We start from the raw sequence: 22,089 nt of genomic DNA on the forward strand, positions 1-22,089 counted from the left end.
CGGACGAGGTCCACTTGAAAGCGCGCGCGCGCGCGCACCCGTGCTCGTACAATGCTAGCGGCCGGTGTCGGGCACGCTGCGCTGTTGTCAGGCGCGCCGCACACCGCCCTTCGCGGGGGGATGGCCGCCGGCTCGGCAGGCGGGCGAGGCGCCCTGCGGCGGCGCCCGGCGGCCGCTGACTGACAGGCGTCAGCATCTCTCGCCCCAAAAGATCTCACAGCGTGTGATTATTAATCCAACTGGCCACTGACGCACGGCGACGTGACGTGAGCCATTCTCAAGGCGGACGCGACGCGTTCTCAGGGCGAACTCGCTCGGCGCACTCCCGCACGTCCGCACCGTCCAAACGGACGGCTGCCGCCGCCGCCGCCGCTGTCGGGCCGCTGACGGACGGGCGGACAGGCGCCGTGCGTGCGGCCGGCGCCGCCGCCGCCGCCGGCCTGTGTGTGGCTGCTCGCACTCATCCCATGATCCGCGGTCCGTGTGGGCGGCCGGTGGTCCGCGCTGTACGCCGCGCTGGCCGGCCGCCATTTGGGTCGCTTAACTATCTATTTTTTGACTGGGTTGGGGAAGGGCGCTATCAGTCATGCGCTGTCATGCGTCATTATGTCATGCACCGCACGGCGGTTGGTTGGTGTAATCGTAAGCCGGCCAACCGTACCGAGGTCGCCGGTTGAAGCCTTGATGTTGTTGCCATCGCCGGCAGTGAAGGAACTGGGTTCATCTGGGCCGTGCGGGACCCGCCAGACGCGACTTCTCCCGTAGGTTTTTCACGCTGCCGCGGACGGTGCCAGCGACGCTGTGCTCGCTCAGTGTCCAGCAACGGAGCCCTACCGCCTGATCTCGTCTGTGACTGTCCGTGCCGTCTGTGACCCGACCTCTCCCTCGTCCGGGATGCCTGTGACCCGACCTCGTCCGAGCCGTTGTGACCCGACCTCGCCGGGCCGTCTGTGACCCGACCTCGTCCGGGCCGTCTGTTGACCCGACCTCGTCCGGGCCGTCTGTGACCCGACCGCGTCCGGGCCGTCTGTGACCCGCCTGACCTCGTCCGGGCCGCCTGTGACCTGACCTCGTCCGGGCCGTCTCTGATCCGACCTTGTCCGGGCCGTCTGCGACCCGAGCTTGTCCGGGCCGTCTGTGACCCGCCCTTTCCGGACCGTCTCTGACCGACCTCGTCCGTCTCTGACTGACCCGACCTCGTCCGCACGGGTCGTGACCTTGACCTCTCGCGCGCCCGCGTGCCGGCAGGTGGTGGATCCGTACGGGTGCGCGGCGGCCGTCAGCTGTCGCTGCCGGTCGGCTTCGGCGGTGACGTCACCGACTCGGCCAGCGCCACGGTGCAGCGCCGCCGCAAGGACAACGTGGCGCAGATGACCTGGCAGGGGCTAGGCTACCTGGCCACGGTATGGATCCGGCGTCGCGGCTCGGCGTCGTCGGTCGGTGTCGCGGCCCGGCGTTGCGGCCCGGGTCGGACGCGGGACCGCGTCAGAGCTGGTGTCTGACACTGTGTCTGGCGGGAGTTGACAGCCGTTGTCCGACCCGGACCGCGGCGCCGTCAGACGGGCGTCATCGGCTGGCTTGCTGTTGGTCCGTGCGTAGCTGTTTGCTTGTAGCGTCCAGCTGTGTCCCACCTCGGGGCTGGTTGCTTCGCCGCCTAGCGATGAGCTCGTCGCCCGCCTGCCGTTCAGTCAGTTAGTGCATGCGCCTGACTTATTTGGTCGTGGTGTGTTGCTGTTGTGTTTGTGTTGGCCGCATTTTGCCCTTTCTCAGCTAAAGCTGTCATTTTGTTCTGTGCTTACATCACTCGGACGAGTTGTGTTGCTAACGACCTGTCACCGATTTACCCGAGCCCGCTGTATGCTAGAGTATGATTAGTGCGGGGATGTCTGTGGGTATATCTCGGCCGACAAAGGCTGCCCCAGTTCCGTCACTGACGGTGAGCAGTGGCGACCGCCTGGCGCTGTTACCGCCGGGTGGACCCGTCCTGCCGGGTGCTGTTACCGCCGGGTGGGTCCGTCTCGTCGGGTGTTTTTACCGCTGGGTGGGCCCGTCCCGCCGGGTGCGGTTACCGCTGGATGGGCCCCGTCCCGCCGGGCCTCGCTAACGGTGCCGCCCGGTGATCGCGCGCGAGCGCGTGGACCCCGGGGAGACGCCGGCCGGCCGGCGCTCTCACTCATCTGGCGTCACGACCGCGCCGGCCGATGGGATGGGAGACCGAGAGGAGCCGGCGTCCGAGCCGGCGCTGCGGTCCGCCCCGCGGCCCAGGGGTGCGGGGCCGCCCTCTGCGCTGGCTTCCAAAGCCGTAGGCGCCCCCTCCCCGTGGCTATCAGCGGAGGAGCTGAATCCCGGTACGCTGTGGGTTTTGGGATACTCATGTGGTCGGGTGGCGGCTGAGCCCGGTTTGCGTGACGAAAACTGCACCACTGACCTTCTCTAAGGGACCATGTGGCCCTAATAACCCTTTGAAATGGCTGTGTGTGGGGGGTGGGGGCTGGTTACCCCGGAATATCGGTCATTAGGGGTTGTGAGTAGATGGCTGTTTACAAATCCTTTGCCATCTCTAAACCGTTTGTGCCGTTTCCTCCGTCCACTTCCCATTCACCATTTCATTGTCCTAACGGCGAATGTCTTGAGCCGCAAAGACGCATGTTTAACGTTGAGAATCAAAACGGAGATGCATGCGCGCTGCACATGTTCATGAACCCTGCTCTTGCGTCGAGCCGGTGTCTGATGCCTTTCGTCCGTAGACGTGGCCCTAGCACTGTGCAGTGCGTCGTCCTGTTATGTCGCCTGTCTCTGTACGTGGTCCGCGTGTTGTGTCTGTGCCGCCCGCCGCACCCGCCTGGCTTATCGGACCGGCGCGCGCGGCCGTCCCGCCCCGCCGCCGGCCGCTGCGCAGCTCGCTTGCCCGGCGCCGCGCGGGGTCCGCTAACCTGCGCAGTCGGCTAACCGCGCGGGGTGTGCGTTCAGCTGCTGCGTCGGCGCCTGCAGCGGCACGTGGAGCCGGCACCGCCGCCGCCGCCGCCGCCGCTGCCGCCGGCCGAGTCGCGCAACAGCGTACGTGTTCGGCCGCCGCCGCTCGACGGTCGGCCCGGCCGTCCGGTGTGCCGCCGCGGCTCTCGTTCGTCATGGTGGGGTGTCTTGGGCGGGAACGGAGGGGCGAGTGCACTGAGTTAGGTGTTGGTGGACGGCGGTGGCCCAGCTCACTGGCCGCCCGGGGTCATGGTTATAGAGAGATGGAGAAGGTAGTGGCGACGGTGTGTTCGTTAGCGTGGGCGTGGAGTGGGAGCTGGGCGTGCGGCGGAGGCGGTGTCACTTAGGGTGGAGAGGGGGAGTCATGATTGGGGAACCTTCCGCTGGAACCAAAGTTAGACTTTCCTCTGTATTTCACCTAGATTATGTGCAAAACGGGGAACGTGGTGTAGATTTATTGTCTCAAAATGTGTTGGGTGTCGCGGCAGATAACTGATTATTTTGTCAACCTCGCGAATATCTAGAAGGCGACGCCATTTATAAACAGCGAAAGAGACCGAGTGGGCGGGGGGGGGGGGGGCAGCCGTCCAGCGGACCTGGGCAACCAGTCCGTGCAGGCCCTGCGCCGTGCCCCTCCCCCGCGCCTCACGCTGCCGCGCCGCTGCCCCGCTGCCCCGCTGCCCGCCGTCCCGCTGTCCGCTGACGCCGCGCCCGGTGCCGGCAGCTGGTGGCGCGCGGCCGGCTGCAGCGCGCCACCCAGCGTAGCTCGTCGCGCAGCTACCCGCCCAGCGCCGGCGACGAGCGGCTGCGGCTGGAGTCGGCCGACGGCGCGCCGCCGGCCGCCAAGGGCGCCGCCGCGCCGCCGTCGGACGTGACGCAGGCCGCCACCGACGAGGTGAGTGCCGCCAGCGAGCAGGTCAGCTCAGTTCAGCTCAGCTCAGCTCAGCTCAGCTCAGCTCAGCTCAGCTCACTTCAGTTGAGCTCATCTCAGCTCAGCTCAGCACAGATCGGATCAGCTCAGATCACATCAGATCAGCTCAGATCACATCAGGTCAGCTCAGCACAGATCAGATCAGATCAGATCAGGTCAGATGAGATCAGGTTAGCTCAGCTCAGGCTAGATCAGTTCAGTTCAGCTCAGCTCAGCTCAGCTGAAGTTAGATCAGTTCAGGTCAGCTCAGCTGAGGTTAGATCAGTTCAGGTCAGCTCAGCTCAGCTCAGCTCAGCTCAGCTCAGCTCAGCTCAGCTCAGCTCAGGTTAGATCAGTTTAGGTCAGCTCAGCTCAGCCCAGCCCAGTCCAGCTCAGCTCAGGTTAGATCAGTTCAGGTCAGCTCAGCTCAGCTCAGCTCAGCTCATCTCAGGTTAGATCAGTTCAGGTCAGCTCAGCTCAGCTCAGCTCAGCTCAGCTCAAGTTAGATCAGGTCAGTCAGGTCAGGTCGGTCAGGTTGGCTTGCGAGCGAGTTCGGAATCCGAAGGAGTAGGCTTGGTCGTTGATGTTGGGGGGGGGGGGGGGCGTACAAATAGGCGAAGTCACAGAGAAGACGGAATTGGTGAGCAGCGACGGGGTTACCTTCTAAGCAGTGTCGGAGACGATGTGCTCGCGGCTCGGGCTCATTTTTATCATCGCTCGGGCACAAATCGTGCCAGACGCTTGCAACGGACGTCTCCGCACTGTGAATCCCACGTCTTCTCCGCCTTTGTCGTCATCGTCATGGTCACGACGCCCCCCATTTGGCGTCGACTCGGTCGAACTGGCCAGTGCTGGACCTGATTGGCACCCGGTTTACGTTCAGTTCAGGTTGTTTTATTGCGGTGACATCCGCGAACGCTTCCGGGTTTTCACGAAGTTCAGTTAAGTTCCAAAAGAACATACACTATGCTCAGCTGATCTCCTCGTAGCAGGGGATGAACTGGACCCGTCTTAAAGTGTAGCACGTGCCGAGTGTTTGACGGGCGGTTGAACACTGTCGCAGCGTGTTGGCTGAGTTTCCACTTGCCGGCGTTGGTCCTGGGTGGAGTCACTCGAGCTTTCCGCTCCGTCGAGTGGTGTAATTTTTCTGGATGGCCTGTAATAACGCTCGCAAATATGTTGTCCTGCGTGTAGTAAGGACTTGCTATGGGTTCTTTGGTGATTTTCTAGTAAGTTGAAAGCTGACAAATGCCTGAACGTATTCTTGCCTCCGAAATTATGTCACATTTATTGTTGCTCGCAGTGACTGCAGTGCAAAATCTGACCAGTTGTTCAAAACTCTGTGATATAAAAATCTGGCCACCTTTGTAGCAGGACAAGTCATTTGCTGGCGCATGTTTCGTAAAGGGGTATCCAGGTGCAGACTAAAAACATACAGAGTCATTTCACCACTTGCTGCACACAGTGCGAAACGAGGTGGCTGGGGTGAGTGGGGCTGATTCAGCGCATGCACTCCGCAGTCATCGGTCATTGGGCCATTGAGAGGCAAGGCGTCTGACAATCGTGAGACACAGGCACTCAGCGGGCCGGATTCTAGTAATTGTCGATGCCGCAGTGCGGACGGTACTTCTGGGAACACCAAGAAGGTTTCGTTCCGAGTGCCAGAAGTGGAGTTTTTGCCGCGCTGATTGCCGTTTTATCCAGTTACACCAGGTAACAAGTTCGGCGAGCGCGCTGTTGAAGTCAGTCACGATATCCACCAGCCGCTCTCTGCGGTCACAAGCGATCATTGGTGCGTTATGTGAGCAGCTGGACAAACCACCGCACCATCGCCCATCTACAGGATCATCTCGCCCGGGAACACGGCTCGACACACGTCCCCGACGGGCGCGGGGTGGGATTCCCGGTCGTTGTGGGATGGCCAGCCAGGCCGTGGCCGTCAGCGCCAGCGCCAGCGCCAGCGACACTGTCGTCAAGTGCCGACTGTTACGTGGCGTCCGCGCCGCGCTCGGGGTGGTTGGAGACGCGGCTGTCCGACCCGGCTGTGATTGGAGCGTGCTGAGCGAATTGACACGGGTCATGGGGTCACAGACCTGCCATAAATACTCCGGCAGTGGATGTTTGTGAGAGGTTTGGCGATGCTCCCGGTTCTCCCGGCCTGAACGGTCCCGGTGTCGTCAGACGACCCCCGCCGTCCGTCGCTGTGCTGCTGTCAGCCGGCCGGTCGGCGGGGTGTGGTTCGGGCGCGGCCACTGCCATCAGTCAACGCTTCCACTGCCGATGCTGCGCTCCCTCCGATGCCGCGCGTCCCTCCGGTGCTGCGCCTCCCTCTGATGCCGCGTCTCTCTCCGATGCTGCGCCTCCCTCCGATGCCGCGCTGCCTCAGATGCCGCGACTGCCTCCGAGGCCGCGCCTCCCTCCGATTCCGCGCCTCCCTCCGATGCCGCGCCTACTTCCGATGCCGCGCTCCCTCCGAGGCCGCGCCTCCCTCCGATGCCGCGCTCCCTCCGATGCCGCGCTCCCTCCGGTACCACGCTCCCTCTGAGGCCGCGCCTCCTTCCGATGCCACGCCTGCCTCCGATGCCACGCCTGCCTCCGATGCCACGTCTCCCTCCGATGCCGTGCCCCCCCCCCCCCCCCGCGATGCCGTGCCTCCCCCGAGGCCGGTTGCGCTGACCTGCGTCACCCCGTCTCGGCAGGTGTTCTTCGACAACGTGCCGTCGGCGGCGGACGGAGCCGGCGACATCCGGGACCCGCTGCGGGACAGCCGGGACAGGTGAGCATGGGCCGGGACCGGTGAGCACGACCGGGACAGGTGAGCACGACCGGGACAGGCGAACATAGCCGGGGCAAGTGAGCACAGCCGGAATAGGTGAGCATGCGCTAGGACAGGTGAGCAAAACAGGGGAGAGTACATGCGGCGACAAGAACTTTCAAACGAGTCAGGTGGGCACTGCCCAGACAGCCGAACTGAGATGTGATTATCGTAAGTGTCCCGTGCAAAAACTGTGCGGCCTGTCTGAGGCGAACAGTTCACGAATGTTCACCGTCTTATCACTCACCACGGGAGGCCATGTGCAGGAGGTTGATCACCGTTTCTAGGGATAATTGGCGTCATTCACTGGCAAGAGCTTTGCGTCAGTCTCGTGGTTATTCATTGGGCTTGACGAGTTCCTAGACTTTCTGGCAGTGTGCATCTGCACACTCATAGGCTAGGCTTATCGACGCTGGAAGCCGTGATTTATCACCTGGCTGTCTATAGCCGCTGGCGGAATTTCGGCCGTCAGCGAGCATCGAAGATTTCCCAGAACTCCTTATGGGTCTCTTTATTTTCAACCAGCCAATTTTGGATATTGCGATTTCGATGACGCTTTGCCCTCGCCTTGCGCGGGTTGCGGTCGAGCAGTCTGACCGTCGGGACTGTTTCGTCCCCCCCCCCCCCCCCCCCCCTCCAGTATGCAGACGTTAATCAACTGCACCGGCAGATCGCGTTCTCTGTATCAAGCACCGCGACCCGGGGGCGTGGCGGCGCCAGCTCAGCGGAGCCATCTCAGCGCGCGCCGCCGCCCCGGGTGCCGCTCCGCGCCGCTGAAGCACGCCCTCGAGTTCGCCGAGTGGCGAACTGCGCTCGGCGGCAGGCCAATATTGGGCGGCGAGGCGGCGCCGCCACGCCGCCGTCCCGCCGCCCCGCCGCCCCGCCGCCGCCGCCCCGCCACCGCCACGCCATCGCCGCGCCACCGCTCCACCGCTCCACCGCTCCACCGCCGCTGCGCCTTAATCGAATGGCACGTCCCTGCTGGCGGGCGGCGCCCATCCGTCATGTTCGGCGCGGCCGGCGCTCGCGGTCGGGCCGCTCGTGTCGGCGGCCGCCCCCGGCTGGTTGGCGCGCGCCCCCAGCCGTGGAAGCCAGCGCTCGACGCGTGGGCTGCCTCCCGGGCGATCCACGGCCAGATGAGGCAGGGGACGTTCGCACCGCTTTGATGTGGCGGCCGGTGTTTGATTGTAGCGGGTTTGGATTGCTTCCGCCGCCGCGGCTGGGGAAATCCCACATCGACGGTGTATTCGGGCGGGGCTGCCTCCGCGGGTGCCGGTAGACGTCAGGTGGATGAGTAGGAGGTCCAGTTCGACAAAGTTCGGTCCAAATGGTTAGCGGAGCGCACCGTGCAGCTGGGAGTCTCGCGTTTCACTTGCAACGCCTCTGCCGTGTGGAAGCGCGCCCGTTTTTCATGCCTGGCGTCGCGCAACTCGCAATCTCCGGGCTGTCAACGGCACTTTGAAGACCCCCAGACGTGACGCCACGGCGTTTAATTGTCGGGCGCGCGTGGTTCTAGCCGGCGGCGGATGCTGCTGCCGGTTCGTCACGCAGTGGCCGACAGATCGGCGGACAGGTTTGGCCGCCGCCGCCCTGATTACGGCCGCGAAAATAATCAGCCGTCCGTCGGCACGGCGGCGGCTGTCCCGATGCCGCCCACGTGCCCCCGGACCGGCTGATTGGGGCCGGGCCTTGTCAGCGCTAGGCGTCACGCGCTGGGCCTCACGTGTCATGGTGGGCCGCGCTCGATTCGTCGGTCAAATGGCTGGCCGTGTTTCCATACACGCAGCGGGCGTTCTAGGCGGACTCAAATACAATAGAATACAATGAAATAGGTAGGTAGGCAGGCATGTGTATGTGCATTGTGTTTTTATGCTCTCGTGCTTTGATTCGTGATGTGACGGCTGGGCACGACACGACCTTGTCTACTTCAGCGCACGGTGGGTGGAGCCGCCGCCTGAGCGACACATGTGGCCTGACCTGACATGACCTGACCTGGCCTGCTTCAGCGCCCAGTGGCAGCGGCCGCCGGCTTAGCGACACATATGCCCTGACCTGACCTGACCTGACCTGCTTCAGCGCCCGGTGATAGCGGCCGCCGGCCGAGCGACACATATGCCCTGACCTGACCTGATCTGATCTGACCCGTTCCAGCGCCCAGTGGCAGCGACCGCCGGCCGAGCGGGACGTGACGGACGCCGGTCCGGGCGTCGGCCACAAGCGGATTTGGGCGCAGATGCTGGACCGCGTGTTCGACAACAGCAACCGGCGGCACTACGGTCGCGGCCTGGCCGGCAGGTTGTTCGGGTGCGTTGATGACGTCAGACGTGATATGACGTCACGCCACGGGATGTGGTGTGTCGCGCGTCGCCGGCATGGGGGGGGGAGGGCAGTGTCCGGGCCGTGGGATGCGGGGTGCGTCACGTGGTGCAGAGCTTGTGGCGTCTTGTTAACGTGGTGAAAGCAGTGCGCTGGTCACGTGGTCAGCGCGGTGTCTGGTATGTGCCCGGGGGCGTGTGTCACGTGATCTTCCAGTCTCGGCTGCATACTGAACGCAGTGCGCCACGTGATCAGTCCGGCTTGCGGCGAGCGTGGCGCAGCGTGACGCCGCGTGACGCCGAGCCTCGCTTGCTGTGGTGTGGCGGGCACCCTGCTGATGTCTCGGCAACCAACGACCGTCGCGGTGACCCGGCCTCGGGATGGCGCGGCCGGCCTGACCTGGCCGCTTCGTGCCGGTCAGTCGGCGGCCCCCCCCCCCCCCACCCCCTCCCCCCCGGCGGTTTGCGCCGGCCGGCCGCGGGCCGACCCGTGCCAGCACCCCCGAGCGGCGCGCCGCCGGCCTGACCTGACCTGACCTGACCCGGCGCGACGCCCGCAGTGGTCGCACGCTGCGCCGATCGGTGGCCGCCCAGTCGGACGTGGCCACCCAGCTGGACGACCTGGAGGACCACCGGCCGTACTTCACCTACTGGGTCACCACCGTGCAGCTGCTGGTCATGGTCATTTCGCTGGCGTGCTACGGCTTCGGGCCCATCGGCTTCGAGCTGCAGCAGCAGAGCGGCAGGGTGAGTGAGCCGGTGCCGGCCGGCGGCGTCGGGGCGGCCTCTGAGCGGTGCTGTGCTGGCTGGGGCCGTGTGTGGGGACTGCAGGGCGTCGGGGCGGCCTCTGTGCGGTGCCGTGCTGGCCGGGGCCGTGTGTGGGGACTGCAGGCTGCTTGTAGGTGCGTGTCCGCTGGTAGCGTTTCGTTGGTTGGAAAGCGCCTGCTGGAAAGTTCGTAAGGGCTGAGTTGAATGCTCGTAGTGGTAGAGTGAGGATAAAGCCCGGAAGCTAGGGTATCAGCAACTGATCATAAAAGTGGGTGATTATTCTCGGTCGTTCCTGTCGACAGTCAGCGTGGTGTAGTACCTTCAGTCCCCGGTAACATGCCCAGCGAGGTGCGCGTGCCTGGACGTGGCCATGGCGCACTCGATTTTACGTCGGTCTGCGGAGCCGGCAACGGGTCACTTGGTGTAATGCAGGCCCAGAGAATCTCCCCACTGAAGCGGCGTTCTGCCGCCGCCGGCGTCGCCAACGTGGGCGACGACGGTGGTGTGGTTGTGCGTGTGTTGCACGCTGGTTAGGCATGCTCGGCCCATGGACTCGGATGGTTGACCTATGGGTTGCTGATGATAGTGATGGTGGTGATGACGATGATGATGATGACGACGACGTGATGATGAGAATGATGATGATGATGATGCGGATGCTGTGAGTGATGATCCTGCCACAAGCGTACGGTTGGCTGACGCCGCCCGCTGTCTGCCGCCAGGTACTGGATATCAGTCTTTCATTGCAACAAGTAGATTATTGGGAGCCGCCCAACCTCTGGCTCGGCCCGCGGGCGGTGAGTGGTCGGCCGTGACGTCACGGCGCCGGCGGCGGCGCGCCTGGTCGGCAGCTGGCTCCCCGGCAGCTGGCTCCTGCAGCACGTCCGGACGCCGGTCTCGGTGCTGAAGGGCATTTCGTTGATGTCTGCTGTTATGTGGTGCGCGCGTGACAGGCCTGCTATTAAGCTTCGGTGTGTTCACGGTGTGTTCACCCCACGGTGCCCGCCCTTCCTGCCAGGGCGACAGGCAGGCGACGCCATATAGCCTCAGCAGCTGAGTGCGTCGTAAAGCCCCGATGACATCGCATGACATGACGGTGTGTTCACCGAAGCAATTTGATGCCAGATGGCTGTGAGCGTTTCGGTTACGTAATCCATGCACGACAGGAAATATCATTTAGCTGATATTTTTTACCGAAACCATCCAATGCGCTGATTTTTCCTTTAGCTTTCCACTGTTTAGGCTGTGATTGGAAAACATGGGCTGTTGAAGAAACCTCTTAGGATGTTTTGCAACCGCTATCATGCGCTATTGTGTCCTGGTTTGTGTCTACCGACCGTTGACTTCAGCTGCGGCTGCCCGCCGTGTCCATCGCCTGACCTACCTGACCTCGTTGACCTCGCTGACCTCGCAGACCGCCCTGACTTCGCTGACCTCCCTGACCCCGCTGAACTCTCTGAACCCGCCGGCCTCCGTGACTCCGCTGAACTCCCTGACCTGCCTGACCTCGCTGACTTCTCGCTGACCTCCCTGACTTCGCTGACCCCGCTGAGTTCGCTGATCTCCCTGGCTTCGCTGACCTCGCTGACCTCTCTGACCTCCCTGACCTCACCTGTCGCCAGGCTGATCTCATCCACCTGGGGGCCAAGTTCGCGCCTTGCATGCGGCGAGACGAGAAGATACAGAGCGAGATCTTCCGCGAGCGGAGGAAGGAGCGGGACACGGCGTGCTGCATCCGGAACGACAACAGCGGCTGCGTCCAGTCGGCGCAGACTGAGTGCAGTGTGAGTGGGGGCGGAGGAGCGTGTGGACGGCGGAGGGGCTGGGGCTCGCCGGCACAAGCTTTGTCTGGCGCGGAATGTGTGTGGGTGGGGTAGGGAGGGGGTGGGAGGGGGTAGCTGTGTGTGCAGTAGTGGTTGCGTACAGTCAGGACACGGGCTGAGTAGATTGTGAGCGAGTTAGGCATGCTTGTAGACATGCTTCAGCGGCTGCGCCCAGGCGGCGCAGGCCAACTGCAGTGAAATCGGACGGGAGTAATGGTTGTTGAGGGAGGGAGGGAGAGGGGGGGGGGGGGGTGCCCTATGACAGCGATTGCGTTCAGGCGGATTATTTTGGTGCAGTATGTGTGTGTATGTTTCATTGTCATCTTCAGAAATTGTGCAAGCGTGTAACGATTCGCACCAACCAGTGTTTATGAATTTACCTGTATGATGTCTTGGGAGCAAAAAGCTGTGTTTGGGGTGAGGATATCTTCTCGCTTGGGGCCGTCTGTCTGTGTTTGGGTGCTGTTCAGTGACAGGACATAACTTTATTGGATGACTGCAATGCCGCGCGTGCGTTTTAAGGCACGCGGGATTTTCTTGGATCCCAAATGATCCGCACAAAGTATGCCTTCTCACGTTTTAACACGAAAAGGGTCAAAATAGCGTTGGTCTTTTACCCCGCTTGGACTTTAGAGACTGAAAGCAGCTAGTGAGCTTGGTGTTTTAGAAGTTGCCACATCAAGCTTCACACTTGACTTCATCTCAGACTGCGGTTCCGGACTTGGACGTTCTGGAGACCTTGATCTGAATATCGTGACATCCTGCTGACAGCTGGTGACAGCTCCCATGGCCGCGTGGCCCTCCGCTCGTCTGGAGCGGGAGCGCGTGCGCGGGTGTCGTCACGGTCCATGGCTGTCGCGGCGCCCGTTCTGCCCCCCCCCCCCCCCGAGCCCGAGTCCGAGCGCACGTGCCGGACGTGTCACGGGCGCGCTGACCGCGGCGCGTCGGCCGACCGCGTCTCGCCCGTTGAATAACCCACCATGCCCGTCTCTGTTCAGCAGCGGACGCCGGGATTTAGAGATCTGGTATGTGGTTTGGCCGCTAAGCCCGGCCGGCCGGTCTGTCGGTCGGTCGGTCGGTCGGCCGGCCCGTCGACTGGTCGGCCTGTCGGTCGGCCGGCCGGTCGGCGGCGGCGGATCTGTGTAGCCTCTGTAGAGAGTGTCGCCCGCGGTCTCTCTGCCCGGGCGCCGGCTCTTCTCGCTCACCGTTACCGCACGGATGTTTGGGCTGGCATCGTGGCGAGCATAGCCGGCCGTCGGTGTCGTGTAGCGTAGTCGGTGTGTGCCCCCCGGGGGCGGCCCTGTGGCTAACTGGCTGTGGAGGGGCAAGCGGGGCCGACGGCGGGCGCACGAGTGGTGTGGTGGGCAGGGTGGAGGGAGTCTGGGTCGGATGGGTGGGTGGAAAGACGTGCCGAGGCAGAAGGTGAGTCGATAGCTCCTGTGGGGCGGAGATACAGGTCGGGAAGGCAGGTGAATAGTTAGGTGACGGGCAGATCGAGAGATGGCCGGCAGGTCAAGTTAGGCCAACTAAGCACGCATCTGGTCAGGGTACGAGAAATTACGTACTTATGTATTCAGTTTACTTTTATTCAGTTTGCCGTGATGAAGGATGTTAGTTGTGAAGGACCTAAAGGCAGATGAGCTTATTGTGGGACGGATCGCTGGTGGCGAGGGGGGAGAGGAATTCGACAGTCACTGTCGAGGGGTGGATACTCCGGCGGGTGCACACCCCACAGCCGTGCATCGTGGGGTGGTGCTCCTCCCTCCCTCTCTGTCTCCGCCCACCGCGTGCGGCCCAGTCGCGTACTGCCCTCACGCTCGAGTGCGTCTCCTCCGAGTGGCGATGAGGTCCTCGTCGTGAGCACGTGACGGCTCGCTGCGCCTCTACCGGGGGGGGGGGGGGGGGAAGGGAGGGGCGGGCCGGCATTGCACCGCACCGACCGCCGAAGCGTCACCGGGCTGACCACCGGGCTGCCAGGCTGGCTCGCCAGCTTTACCACAGCATTTCTTACATATTTTTCTCGCTCTCGCTCTCTCGCGTGCTCTTTCTCTTTTTCTCTCTCTCTCTCTTTCTTCTCCTTTTCTCTCTCCTATTTCTCCTTTTTCTGTCTCTCTTTCCCTTTTTCTCTCTCTCTTTCTCTCGCTTTATCTTTCTCTCTTCCCTGTTTTCTCTCTATATCTCTCTCTCGCTCTCTCTCTCTTTTTCTCTCTCTCTCTCCCTCTCTCTCTCTCTCTCTCTTTTCTCTTCCTCTCCCTCTCTCTCTCTCGCTCTCACAGGCTTTTGCTCCGGCTCTCTCGTCCTCGCTCTCGTTTCGCTCTGGCTCTCTTGCTCTCTCGCTCTCGCTCTCGTCTCGCTCTGGCCCTCGTCTCGCTCTGGCCCTCTCGCTCTCGCTCCCTCTCTCTCTCTCACTCTTTCTCTATTTCTGTCTCTCTGTCTCTCTCGTTCTCACTCTCGATCTCTCGCTCTCTTTCTCGCTCTCGCTCTGGCTCTCTTGCTCTCGCTCTGACTCTCGCTCTCTCTCTCTCTCTCGCTCTCCATTTGTTTTTTCTTGTTTTGTTTTTGTTCATTCCCTCACGCACTGTCCCTGGACTTTCTGGTTGGCCGTTGAGGTTTTCTGTTCCGGCGGTCCACTTTATTAACCTCACGCCTTCATCCCTCTCTCGCATTTTTCCAGGAGGAGCCAATAAACTGGGCGGAACTGAAAAATGTCTTGTGCTCCTCCGTTCCAATTCGTCTGCATCACCTGTGTGAAGGCACATTTCATGTGATCTGCCCCCCAATTTCGCATGGTTTGGGTGTGGGTGTGAATACGTGTGTTCACGCCGGCATGCGCATCTCACTAGGTGGCGCTGATCACTCTCATAGACGCGTCTATCTCGCGACAAGCATGCTGCTCGGCCTGATCGTTCCGGTTGCGCCATCTCTCCAGCGCACGTCTGTGTAACCTCGGTGAAGCCTTGTCTGAATCAAGAGGCATTCCCGATCGATCGTCTCCACGGGCTATTCATCGCCATGTTCTCGTCTGCCGAGACTCCCGTGGCCTCCCATTCAAAGCAGTATGTGCTGCGCGTCAGCGTATTCCGATTCATACATAGTCGTGCCACTTATAACGAGTCGCACACATTCTCAGACAGCTCCGCTAATGCAGGCGGCTGTGCTGGCGCCGTCGCCTGACCTCGTCGCTGCAGGGCGCCGTGTCTGGCCGTCGGGCCTGCCGCGGGGAGCCCCACACTATCAGGGGGCTGGGGCCGGCGCGTGCGTGAGCGCGCGCGCACCCTCCGCGACCGTGCGGTGGACCACGTCCTGTGGTGCGCTCGCTGCTCATCGGCCGCTCACCGGTCGCTCGCCGCCCGCTCACCGGCCGCTCACGGCTCGCTCGCCGCCCGCGGACCACTCTCTCACCGGCCGCTCACCGCCCGCTCACCGCCCGTTCTGTGTCGTTGCAGAAGACGATCAGCACGTTCAAGGCGTGGCAGGGCGGCCGCGGGCCGGACGGGCGCGTGTCGGGCTCCGTCTGTGGCCTGGACCCGCAGTGAGTGACCGGGCCGTGCCCCGACGGCGCGCGGCGGCGCTGCTGCCTGTCGTGGCCCGCTGAGGCTGCGAGGATCGCCGAGCGCTTGCTAGTCGAGTCACTCGTAGGGCGGAGCCGGGCTTAGTTGGGAGTCATGCGCGCTGTTCGGCGCGGTGTCTGCATAGTCCGATGTATGACGGGCTGGTTCGGACTCGTGGTGAGCTAATTGGCCTCTTCAGACATTCGGAGGGATGTGGCGAGTGCGACTGATCCCTGGCAGTACATAATGGGCTGCCCCTGGAAGTCGGGTGGACGCTATGACCGGCTATCCTTCTTTCTCCGGTACTTCCTGCCGTCTGGTATGTCCTATCGTGGTGACGCTCGTGTATCCCAGTTGAGCGCAAAGTGACCGTAGGTATCGACGCGCTCGCGAACCCCAATCAGCAACGTCAGTGCATCCCAGTGTGTTGTACGTGGTCGGGTGTTCCTAGCTGTCTCACAGTTCCCGCCATTTTGACGTGGCAACGTCCGTGAACAGTGTGCCATCACAGCCGCCAGCCCTCCGTGCCTATACCTTGTCTCGCACGGCACGCCGGTGCTCCCCCTCCCCCTGCTCGATGCCTGTCTGCCGGGTACACCTGCCCTGCCTGACGTGACGTCCTCGAGTCCGCGTTCGTGTCGCCTTGCCCTCTACCCTCAGTGGTCGTGCCGTAGGCGACTGACCGATGCTGCTCGGATGCGGGATCCTTGGTGATCCTCTGATCTAGGGGTGTGGTTCGCCGTTCAGTTGGGGCTCTATACCCCCAAACTTTGGCTACAGACTCTGTCTCCTTCAACTCTGAGAAGGTGGGGCAAATCCGTGGAGCGACCCGTTTGTTGACTTTTGGGGGTAGGTTTAGCTAGTTTCTTCTGCTCCATCTCCCCCCCCCCCCCTTACCGATTCATTTCGCGAAACCACGGCCCTGCTCTGATGGTACTTTGGTATTGTATTCTGCTAGGCGTTACTCCTCCAATCCTCTTTTGCCGTTGATGGATGCTGTTCGCCAGTGTCGTTTGTCGCCCGTCAGTAACTCCTTTACCGCTCATGCGACCATGTCTTCCCCCCTCCCCTGCCAATCACTCATTCACTCTTGCACCAGATCCGTGTCCCTCTATCCGCTGTTCCTCCCGTGTCCGCGCCGTGTCTTCTCCGTCCGCTGTTTCTCCCATGTCTTTGCTGGGCCTCTGTCCGCTGTCCCTCCCGTGCCGTGTCTCCCATGCCCGCTTTTCTTCCCGTGTCCGTGCCGTGATACCGCTGTGCGCTGTTCCTTTCGTGTCCGTGCCGTATCTCCTCTGTCCGCTGTTCCTCCCGTGCCCTTGCTGTGCCTCCTTTGTCCGCCGTTCCTCCCGTGTATGTGCCGTGTTTCCTCTGTGCGCTGTTCCCCCCGTGTCCGTACCGTATCTCCCCTGTCCGCTGCTCCTCCCGTACCGTGTCTCCTCTCCGCTGTTCCCCCCGTGTCCGCACCGTATCTTCCCTGTCCGCTGCTCCTCCCGTACCGTGTCTCCTCTGTCCGCTGTTCCTCTCGTGTCCGTGCCGTATCTCCTCTGTCCGCTGCTCCTCCCGTGCCGTGTCTCCTCTGTCCGCTGTTCCCTCCGTGTCCGTGCCGTGTCTCCTCTGTCCGCCGTTCCCCTCCGTGTCCGTGCCGTGTCTCCTCTGTCCGCTGTTCCCTCCGTGTCCGTGCCGCGTCTCCTCTGTCCGCTGTTCCTCCCGTGTCTTTGCCGCGTCTCCTCTGTCCGCTGCTCCTCCCGTGTCGTGTCTCCTCTGTCCGCTGTTCCTCCCGTACCTTTGCCGCGCGTCCCCCACCACCGTTGCGTGCCCCGCTGCGGCCGCGGCCGCCGCGGTGACCTGACCTGCCGCCGACCGTCGCCAGCTACTGCGCCGAGCCCGGCAGCCGGGCGCCGTACGAGTGGCCCGACGACATCACCAAGTGGCCCATCTGTCGGAAGGCGTCGGCTGCTCCCGGTCAGTGCGCCCGTCGCCGCCGCCGCCGCCGCCGCCGCCGCCGCCGCCGGCCGATGTGGTGCCGCCATGCTATGCCACTCGGTGGCATGCTTCTTAAAATGCAGTTTCCTGCTTCTCAGCGCAGTCCCATACTTCACAGTCCGGTTCCGTGCTTCTCAGCACAGAACCGTGCGTCGCGCCTCATTCGCCGCCGAGTGCAGCGTCGCGCCGTCCCTAGTTCCTTTCCATCGTCATGCAGTGCGTGACCAGCCGCAGCGGTCTGGCTGTGCTCTGTAGTTGCCTGCTGGCGGTCGTGCTCGCTGACCTCGGCTTGCGGCCAATGCTAGCGGGCCGCCCCTGACCGCGCCGTCGCCGCCGCGCCGGCAGAGGGCAGAGAGGCGGCCGAGCACATGCTGTGCGAGGTGGTGGGTCACCCGTGCTGCGTGGGCATCCACGGCCTCTGCCAGATCACCACCCGCGAGTACTGCAACTTCGTGCGCGGCTACTTCCACGAGGAGGCGGCGCTGTGTTCGCAGGTGAGGCTGTCGCCGGCGGCGCCGGGGCGCCTCCGTCCGCCGCCCTCGCTCGCTGGGACGGATGTTTTTTGGGCCACTGGGCCACCCCGGTCGGCCAGGATCCTGTTGCGCTGTCTGTGCTTCAGCGCACGCGCCGGGGACGGTGTTCGAGTCGGGGTTAAGGACTGGTTTCGCTCCCTGTCGAGATTGTGGTGCTATCACTAAGTCCGGCACGTGGACTGTCTCACTATCGGTTTTGTTCGGTCTCTCAACCCACCTCATCAAAGCTCACTTTAGCCTCTTCGTATTCATGGCCCGCGGCGGCGTGCGTTCGCGGCGTTCGCGACGGATTCACGGCGCGCGCGTGTGACGAACGGCCGGCCGCGCCCTCGCGACAGGTGTCCTGCCTGGATGACGTGTGCGGCATGATCCCGTTCTACAACCCGGAGAGGCCCGACCAGTTCTACCGACTGTGGACCTCCATTTTCCTGCACGCCGGGTGAGCGCGAGCGACACCTCCGTGGGGTGGTGTACGTGGGCGGAACGGGCTGCTGTGGCGTAGTCATTTACTCCGTGTCGAAATGAAAGCGCCGTTGAGGCGCCGATCCGTGACGATGCATTGGCGTTGGTCGGCCCTCCTGCTCCGTAACGACGGCGTCCCATCAGCGGCAGAGCGAAGAGAAAGGTGGCTGCGGAGAAGTCGTGGAATAGCGAACCGGTTTATTTGTGGTGTGGTGTGTGTGTTACAGTACGCCCGCGCTAGAGTGCCTGAGCACGCCTCAGTGGTGCTCAGTGGGCGTCATCTGTGCTGCCGTCGTCAGCGGCGCACGGCCTCCGCTGACGCCGGCCGTGCGGCCGCGCTCGCCGCCGGCCGGGGGCGCCGCCGCCGCCCGCCCGTAACGCCCGTCTCTCTCCGGCAGCATCATTCACCTGGTGTTCACCATCCTGATCCAGTTCTTCTTCCTGCGCGACCTGGAGAAGATGGCCGGCGCGCTGCGCATCGGCATCATCTACCTGGTGTCGGGCGTGGCGGGCAACCTGGCCTCGGCCATCTTCGTGCCCTACCGCGCCGAGGTAACCACGGGCGGCGGGAGCGCGCGGGCCGGTGGTGCTCGTGCCGAACGGGGCCCGTGTCGGCGCCCGGGTGAAGGGAGCCGCCGCGCGAGCTGGCGCCACACGCAGTGTCGCCCCGCTGCGGCTGCGCTGCGGCGGGCGGACTGGACCGCGCGGTCCGTCTTGATCTGATGGAGAGGCTGACGCACGGCGGAAGTGGGTAGTGATGTGCTGGGATAGGCGAGCTGGTCGGTCTGGATGTTTGGTGAGGGCGGGAGCGCCATCTTGACAGGCGGCCTTCTGTCCGTTGAGGAGGCCCTGTTTACTAGAGGCTGTTTTAGTCTACCGCAGGAGCCACCATCATAGGAAGATCTGGTCATGATGTGGTTGTTGACAATGTTTGGAGGCATAGGAAGACTCCGGGCTGTACTGTGCTGGGAAACTGGGGTGCTGTACTGTGCTGGGTACTTGGAGTAGGCGTACCCACTTGAACAGAAGACTCGAGTCGTTTTCGTGGGTGCACGTCTGCTAGTGGCGTGCTTGCCTCATGCACACCAGTGGTGTGCATGTCGTCCCCTGTACCCGAGGCATGCACACCAGTGGTGTGCATGCCTCGGGTACAGGGGACGACAACAAGGTTGCTAAGGCAGCATGACCGATCCATGCCATTACTGCCGCAACCGTAGCGGAGGCTGTCCAGTCGGTGCAGTCGCGTCTGTCCCAGTGACGTCACATCTGTCCCAGTGACGTCACGTGTGACCGCGCTCTGTCGCACCGCCGCAGGTCGGTCCGGCCGGTTCCCAGTTCGGCCTGCTGGCCTGCCACTTCGTGGAGGTGATCAACGTGTGGCCAATGCTGCAGCGGCCGTGGCGGGCGCTGCTACGCCTGGGCGGCCTCACCATGGTCCTCTTCCTCATCGGTTTGCTGCCCTGGGTAAGTGGTGTGTGTCCTTTTCCTCATCGGTTTGCTGCTCTGGGTGAGTGCTGTGTGTCCTTCTCCTCGTCGGTCGGTTGCCCTGGGTTAGAGATGTGTGTCCTCTTCCTCATCGGTCTGCTGCCCTGGTGGTAGATGTGTCCTTTTCCTCATCGGCTTTCTGCTCGAGGATGTTGCCCCGGTGTGTGTTCCATCCCAGGACATTAGCGCTGCTCGTACGGCTCGGCCTTCTCTGCTCGCGGCCTTGCCCGCACTGAACGGCAGAAACCGACGCCGAAGTCACGAACGGCCTGACCGGCTGTGACGCGTCGCTGTCCGCCGACTGCGAGGACCAAGCATGGCGCTTACCCGACCACATCGCGTGACACTTCCGGAGTCCGTGTCGCCACGTGGGCCGCCTTCCAAAGCCGTGCGTCGTCCGTCTGCTGCTCCCTGAACAGTGACCGACCGCCTGTGCCCGACAGGTGGACAACTACGCGCACATCTTCGGCTTCATCGTCGGCTTCCTGCTGTCGTACGCGCTGCTGCCGTACGTCAGCTTCGGCCCGTACGACAGGGCGCGCAAGAAGGTGCTGATCGCCGTGTGCGTCACCACCGTGACGTTGCTGGTGCTCTTCCTGCTCGTGCTCTTCTACGTGACGCCGTTCTACGAGTGTCCCGTCTGCGAGTATCTCAACTGCCTGCCGCTGACGCGGGACTTCTGCGCCGAGCAGAACATCAACTTCGACCGGCGGACCGAGTTGTGATGAGCGGGCACCGCCGGCAGTCCGCGGCGCGCGACCGGCCGTAGTGGAGCGGCGCCGCCCGCCGCCGGGCGTCGGGCGCCGGGCGGCGGCGGCGCGGTGGTGCGGTGTGATGCATCGGCGAGAGGGCTGGAGGTGCGCGCGGCCGGTGGTCGCAGGAGGCGGCCGCGTTCTCGCGCAGCTGGCCACGGTTGGTGCCTGGACGGAGTGTGCACGTCTGCTGGAGCGCGAGGGGCGGCGCGCGCGTGCGCGGGCGTGTGGCGGTGTGCGGCAGCGTGCCCGAGGCGGCCGGCGCCGTGCTGCTGTGCGGCTCCTCTGCAGCTCGGACCGAGCTCGGGGCCTGGTCAGGCTGCCCACTCGTCGGTCCGGCCGGCCGTAGCGGCCCGGCTCCACCCCACCGAGCGCTGGCCTGGCTCCACCTGCCGGCGGCGGCCGCTCGAGCCCGCCGTGGCGACGTCGGCCGGAGGCAGTCCGCCGGAGTCCTCAGCTGCGCCGCCCGGGCCTGACTCCGGCCGACTCCTGATGGGGAGTCGGGCTCAGGCGCCGGTGAAGAGGAGCGGCTTCGGAGGAGGCTGGTCGGAGCGGATAAACCAAATTGAACTTGTTTCAGGCTTTCTGGCAGCCAAAGAGCAATTGACCCGTTGTTTTTTGACCGTGCGTCCTGTTCAAACGGCATTTGGATGACTTGTGTGGAGGATATCTTTGTATGCTCAAACGGTTGTCGGGAGCCGGTCTCTGGTGCCCGAAAACGTCGATGGTTTAGCTCTATGGAACACTGCCCGTTAGTCTCGTGTTGCGACCAGTCTGGCGAGAGAATGCGCCAGATGTGTGATCCGCAACAGCCTACAGCCCGATATCGTGGTCCCGCACTCAAGACGGGACTGACCGCGACATGGAAACGTTCGCTAGCGAAGTGGCGAGAAACTCGGTATTTCGGTTATGTGGTTACCCACATACCCATTGAAAACTAGGCTCGTGCCGGAACAAAGCGCATCGGGTGCTGTGTCAAGCTTGATTTGCTTGTAAGATTAGTTGTCTGTAATCACGCCGCCTGCATCCGCTCCCAGATGTTTTGTGGGAGCGGCGCCCCAAATAAGTTTGAGGCTGGAAAAGGATGTGTTAGTAGTGTCCCTGCTAGATAGTCTTTTCAGTCTGTAGCGCAGTTCGTTAAGCTAGTTATGGCAAGGCCTGAATTACAGGCGTGGATGTTGTTTAAGTTAGTTTTGGCACGTTTGCCTTAGTCACGGGCGTAAGCTAGAACGTCGCGTTTTATGATTTACTTGCACTTAATTTTATTTAAAATGCGTTGCTCCGCTATGTTCAGGATTTCTTCAGGATTGTGCTTCTATATATCCTCCGCCATTCGGAGCCTGTTGATCGAAGACAAGTTTCCAAATCCAGGGCATTACGATTGTGCAAACGGTTGGCGAGTGCGCTCAGCTCGGACGGCAGTTGATACTCAATACTCGTGCACTGTCTGATGACAGGGGGGAGGGGAGGGGGGGGGGGGCGTCGGCTGATTTCGAACGTGATTCGCGGCGCCCGCCGGCCGCCCGTGTCTGGGCCTGTCTGTGTCTGCGATTGTCTGCGTGTCTGCCGGCCGGGGTCGCGGTGACGCCGGGTCGGCGCGGCCGCGCGCTGTCGGCGGCGTCTGGCGCCGCCGCGTCACCTCCCCGCCCACGTGAGGGTTCGGGGCGGCGCGGGCGCCCTCGGGCGTGGCGGCGCGCGCGCGGTGCGGGGCCGGTCGTT

At 63.1% G+C, this 22,089-nt stretch overlaps 1 protein-coding gene across 1 annotated transcript in view; it reads left to right on the forward strand.

The window, feature by feature from the left end:
• The window catches only part of LOC119113686 (inactive rhomboid protein 2), an 80,945-nt gene extending 59,137 nt beyond the window's left edge, over positions 1–21,808 (forward strand). The window contains exons 8-20 of the mRNA XM_037237964.1: positions 6,583–6,659; positions 8,850–9,002; positions 9,574–9,760; positions 10,504–10,578; positions 11,404–11,565; positions 12,603–12,629; positions 15,051–15,136; positions 17,026–17,117; positions 17,484–17,632; positions 18,010–18,110; positions 18,532–18,685; positions 19,448–19,597; positions 20,062–21,808. Of these exons, the coding sequence (XP_037093859.1) occupies positions 6,583–6,659; positions 8,850–9,002; positions 9,574–9,760; positions 10,504–10,578; positions 11,404–11,565; positions 12,603–12,629; positions 15,051–15,136; positions 17,026–17,117; positions 17,484–17,632; positions 18,010–18,110; positions 18,532–18,685; positions 19,448–19,597; positions 20,062–20,343 (1,695 nt within the window). The 3' untranslated portion in view covers positions 20,344–21,808. The remainder of the gene's footprint in view (positions 1–6,582; positions 6,660–8,849; positions 9,003–9,573; positions 9,761–10,503; positions 10,579–11,403; positions 11,566–12,602; positions 12,630–15,050; positions 15,137–17,025; positions 17,118–17,483; positions 17,633–18,009; positions 18,111–18,531; positions 18,686–19,447; positions 19,598–20,061) is intronic.
• Positions 21,809–22,089: the final 281 nt, after the last annotated feature.

The sequence above is a fragment of the Pollicipes pollicipes genome, unplaced genomic scaffold (genome assembly GCF_011947565.3).
Source record: "Pollicipes pollicipes isolate AB1234 unplaced genomic scaffold, Ppol_2.1 Scaffold_7262;HRSCAF=8765_pilon_pilon_pilon, whole genome shotgun sequence".
Classification (NCBI taxonomy): domain Eukaryota; kingdom Metazoa; phylum Arthropoda; class Thecostraca; order Pollicipedomorpha; family Pollicipedidae; genus Pollicipes; species Pollicipes pollicipes.